The sequence below is a fragment of the Anarrhichthys ocellatus genome, unplaced genomic scaffold (assembly GCF_004355925.1).
Source record: "Anarrhichthys ocellatus isolate YVR2014 unplaced genomic scaffold, GSC_Weel_1.0 scaffold2867, whole genome shotgun sequence".
In the NCBI taxonomy this organism is placed as follows: domain Eukaryota; kingdom Metazoa; phylum Chordata; class Actinopteri; order Perciformes; family Anarhichadidae; genus Anarrhichthys; species Anarrhichthys ocellatus.
Genome location: NW_022282841.1, coordinates 1 through 5,078, shown reverse-complemented (window position 1 = coordinate 5,078; position 5,078 = coordinate 1). Strand labels below are relative to the sequence as shown.

The following is a 5,078-nucleotide window of genomic DNA, read 5'->3' as shown; positions in this document are numbered from 1 at the left end:
ACACACACACACACACACACACACACACACACACACACACACACACAGGGGTCCAGTTCCATTTCAATCGCAGCTCAACTCGTCTCCGAAAAGTCAGGAAAAGAAATCTGCGTCTCAAGCGAAATGGGACGTCTCCCCCGCTTACAGACCTGAACCTCACAGTCCACATAAAGTACACACAACTACACGTTTCAGTGCATCCAACACAGTCCGTCGTATGTCGCCCACTACATCATCACAGGAACCGCAAAACAAATGAATCCATTAAAAAGATCAAATAAATAAAACGAGGTCCAGCCTCTTTACTTCTCATTTCATTTCCATCTTAAGAAATGCATACAAGGCGATTTGTGTGAAATGAAAGTAGCTGCGATGACTACAGGACAGCCTGCTCGTCTCTGTTAGAAAAGACAAGGAACTACGTTTACAGTATTGGGATATTTTACTCAAAATCAACACTGTCAAACACACACAGAGAGGGGACATTTTTTAACTGCTCGAGTGCTGTTAGTCTGTGTCGCTGCACAGTGTCGGGCCGCAAATTCTACTCTTGGTTTGATTTATTTAATTATTTTACGCAAAACAAACTCACCGGCCAGATGCTAACAACGCTATCGGTGGTCTATCGTGTAAAATAAGCCTTCACATCTGCTTCGTCCCCGACCCCACGTCTAGAGAAAGAAGTGTCCTTGTGATAAGACAACATCTAAATGAAGGCAGCTTTAGATACTGTACTGTACCTGTTGTTGAACAGGTACAGTTCTCACAGCACCCACCGTGGAGGAGGGCCGGCTAACAGTGTTACAAACACCAGACGGTCTGAAGGGGAAGAAAAACAAAGATAACAAAGCAAAAGCTTCTGTAAACACAAGTGACAGCAGTCAAGTATTCTCTCCCTCCAATTCTCTCCAAAAAAAAAAATCGAGGTGATTAAACATAGAGGACGTGGGATCTAAAAATAAAACCGTTGGTCTCTTCCTGGCCTGGATTTGCATGCGGGTCTGAAGTCGAGTCAGTCACAGTTGCAGGGCTGAAGCCTCCTGGAGGAAACCCCGAAGACCTCACACTGACAACAGGCCTTTTGCATAGCTCTCCCTCGCTGATGCGCTCACACACACACACACACACACACACACACACACACAGACACACACAGAGACACACACTAAAGAGGGCGCCGCGTTTGCTTAGGCAAAGGTGTGTCGATTGTGAAGTTTGCATACGCTGTCGCTCCTTCTTTTCTCTGTCGTCCAATAAGAGCGTGCTAGCACCCGCGCTATTGCATCTGTATAGTGAGGAAGTCGGGCCTAAGTTCTGCCGTCTGAGATTCCAGCTTATTGCTAACAGGATGAGCGTCGGCTCTCCCAACACACGGCCAGAACATCCGATGCAACTATGCAAACGTCACAGTCTTTGCTTCAATGGTACGTTCACAAGACATAACATAGTTGGTGAAGAGGTGATGAAGGTATTATTTTCTCTGAAGTTAGGATTTCACAAACAGCATACGTGACTGAAAACACTCACTCTTTATATCACTTTTTCTTCTTCCTTGTCTTCACTTGTAGATTTTGGTAAACCTTCTGCAGAACCAGCTGCGAGAGTCCACTCGGCTAAACGTCACGTCGGCGTCGTGTGTGTACATGCAAATGTTTTCACATGCTTTGACTGCATTTATGAAAAATAAGAAGTGCAAGAGCAAAGCTAAAAAAAAATCAGAGCCTCGGGGACCAGGTCAGCACATGTGAGTCAAACTAGTGTGTGTGTGTGCATGGGTTGAATATGTGTGTGTGTGTGTGTGGTGGCGTGTTCTAATAAACAAGCACGTAAGTGTCGGGCTGAGCTAATCTGTCACTGGATGAGAGAATGAATGAATGGATGCTGAAGGCCAAAATGGTGCAAAAGGCATGTGGAGACTGAAGACTAGATACGCCCAGATGAGAGTGATGGACCGTGTGGCACGAGCGAGTGCAGCATTTATCCTTAATTTCTGATGATTTATCCAACGTACTTATTTGAGTCTCCTTTTTTTTGTTTTTTTTTGCATACAAACAAAAGAAACGAAGCAAAGAATCAATCAACTAAAAGTCCTGCGCAGTGCTGCAACTGGTGAGATATGGCTGACGTCCCGGAGGACTTTGATTCCCAGGGGTTCTGCAGTCCAGCTGTTCCGCCGTCAGTAGTCGGCCACGGGCGCCAGCTCTCTGCTCAGGCGGACCGTGATGTTGGTGTAGAGAGGCCTCCTGGACACTAGGGGGGAGTAGTTCAGGTTGTTGAGACCGTCCACTCTCTGTCTCTCCTTGGAGTGGCGTAGCAGACTGTACCTGCATGAACAAACCGACGAATCAGACGGGAGAGGAGAACACAGCGCAATACAAGGACAGTTTAATGTTCTGGTGAGAGACGATCGACGTGTCCTCGTACGACGGTTCGTATGATCTCCTGCAGAAAGCTACTCTTCATTTTTCGTGCGTTTTTCTACGAAAGCCTGCAACGCGTGTCAATTTCTGCTCGTTACATGGGTACCGATATAAACTTCCATCTTCACAGGAAACTCAGTTTTAAGCAACACAACTACTTAGATTTAATAAAAAATTGTTGTTTGGGTTACAATAACCACAAGTGCCGTTACTGAAGTACACAAGTTACATGACAACATATCAACGTTGACGTCTCCTGTTTGTTGGACCCGCCCACCTCGTGTGTGCTTTTGCGGTCTTTTATATTTCCAATATGAAGGAATTACGCTGCACTGCATTACCTTTTGTAGGTATTGCTACGAATGCTGCATAAGACCAGCCTGTAAGATACAGTGACGAGCATGTTGCAATGATGTCATCACGTTATTGATGTTTAAACTGTCTGACATAGATGAGTCATCGTCTGTAGCTCAAACAAAGTGTTTTTTTTTTCATGGAATTTATCCCTGCAGCGTTGTTGGCATGAATACAGAAGATTGATTGGGATAACTTCATAAAAAGATTTCCAAAGGCGGAATTATTTGTAGTACCGTACTTGTTAACACATGAAATAAAAACGTAATTCCCTTGGTTTTAAAGTAACGCTGAGTGAGTGCAGAGAAAGCGCCTGGTTGGAACTCAGCCCCGAAGCAAACAAGCAAATCACATGCACAGTCTTTAAAGGAGTAGAAACGCTCTCAAAATCACTGCTCTGGCTTTGCATGTGACTGGCACCACACCACATGAAACTCTGTGTGTGTGTGTGTGTGTGTGTGTGCTCATAGACACTAACCTTCCTAGGAACTGGACTTCCCCGCGATGGTGATGATGAATTGACATGTAGCGTCCCTGCTCTCCGTGTGGTCTACTTACTGTGTAGTTGGCGTACCGTACCCTGCACAAACGTATTAGATGCTCATTAGTCCGTAGTGTACACAGGCAGGCAGAACAAGCACTGCAGTGATGACTGTCATTGTTTACTGAGGTAATAGATCAAGAGAGAAGTAGTCATTCTCTCATAGACTTCGATACAACCAGAGGAGTCGCCCCCTGGTGGACATTAGAGAGAATGCAGCTTTAACTCATAAAGCGTCGGCTTCACTCATAAGAAGACGGAGGTTGCCGCCTGGTTCAACCTCAAAAGAAATTCCCTCGAGGCGTTTCTGAGATACCGCATTAACAGGAATGGACCAAACGGACAACCTAAAAACATAATGGCTGCTGGCGGCACGGAGGCAGAACAATCGGTCATAATTGGCGGTTGATACCGCTGAGCCCTGATTGTGAACAGCTGCCTGTGAGCTGTGTGTGTGTATGTCTGTGTGTGTGTGGGGGGGACGACAACAACATCGCTGTGTGGCAAAGACAAATGGAGGAAACTAACAACACAAAAACTAATATAAAAGCCGGCTATTTGCCAAGTGATCTCTTAAGCATGCCTAATGTCAACGATACCGAGCTTTCTCTCTCTGTGTGTGTGTGTGTGTGTGTGTGTGTGTGTATATGTTCCCCCTCACCTGTTCCAGAGGTCATCGTCCTCTCCTCCCCAGCCCCAGAATGCATTAGGAAATCCATTAATCTTTTTGAACTGCTTCACCGTCAGGCCACTGACACCGCCGAAGAACTCATTATACGGAAGCCTTGGAGGGACAATTACACGTATTAAACCCGTATCAAGTAAGGGAATACATTCACTGTATAAGCCCAGAGGAGAAGGAATTAAGGACTCACATGTAGGAATACTTGTCGAGTTTAACCGCAAAGTGCCGGGGCATGTCCGTGCAGCCGTAGTAGTTCCTGTCGTTCTCCATGAGGTGGTCCACATCGTGGAAGACCAGACAGTCCCAGTCCAGGTCCTTCATAGCCTCCTTGTAGCCCACGTTGAACAACATGGCTCGGTTGAATGGCTCCGTACCCCCCTTTTGTTAAAGGAAGAAAAAAAAGAGACTATTTTTGTAGGTTGTTATGCAAAAGCTTCAGTTCAGCCAGAGTCACTTCCTGCAACTGTTTGTACTTTACTCAGACGAGTCTGTCAGTCCTCACTGACTGTGAAAAGGTGTGTGCATCATACCTGCTCTATGAAATAAAAGGCAAACTGGAGTCTCTGTCTTGTCAGCACCGGCACCAGGTGTCTCAGGAGAATGGGCAGGTGTTCGTGTCGGTTCCTGAACGGGACTAGGATTGCCACCTGAGGGACACGAGTTAGATCAGAGTACAATAGATTCAAAAGGACATTTAAAAGTGTGGGGACACACAGAGTACTATTTGCACAAAGTGAATGTTTGTGGGGGTCGGGTGAAACTGTGGGTGAAGAAAAAAAAACAAAACCCACAAGAGTGTCAGGTTACTGAAATCTCATTTCCACAGTGAGCATCAATCGTTAGAAGCACCGAGGTGCTAAATGTCTGTAAAAGGTCATTTATTCCCCCCCATACAATGGCAGCTATGGTAGTGCTTGTTTTTTTAAAGTTCCTTTGAAGCTCAACAAAAAGCAAAGTGTCACAGGAAGACAACAAAAAGCAAGGGAGATGGAAAACAACGATTCGCTAAGAGGGAAACTATAAAGGTGGCTGAGAGAGAGAGAGAGAGAGAGAGAGAGAGAGAGAGAGAGAGAGAGAG

At 45.7% G+C, this 5,078-nt stretch overlaps 1 protein-coding gene across 1 annotated transcript; it reads right to left on the bottom strand.

Moving 5' to 3' along the window:
- Positions 1–201: 201 nt before the first annotated feature.
- On the bottom strand, positions 202–4,803 carry LOC116378606 (beta-1,4-galactosyltransferase 5-like; the record flags this gene model as incomplete). The annotated part of the gene is made up of 5 exons (XM_031840504.1): positions 202–2,324; positions 3,253–3,354; positions 3,977–4,099; positions 4,191–4,378; positions 4,531–4,803. Coding segments are annotated over 5 exons (834 nt in total), but the record flags the coding sequence as incomplete, so codon positions are not given.
- Positions 4,804–5,078: the final 275 nt, after the last annotated feature.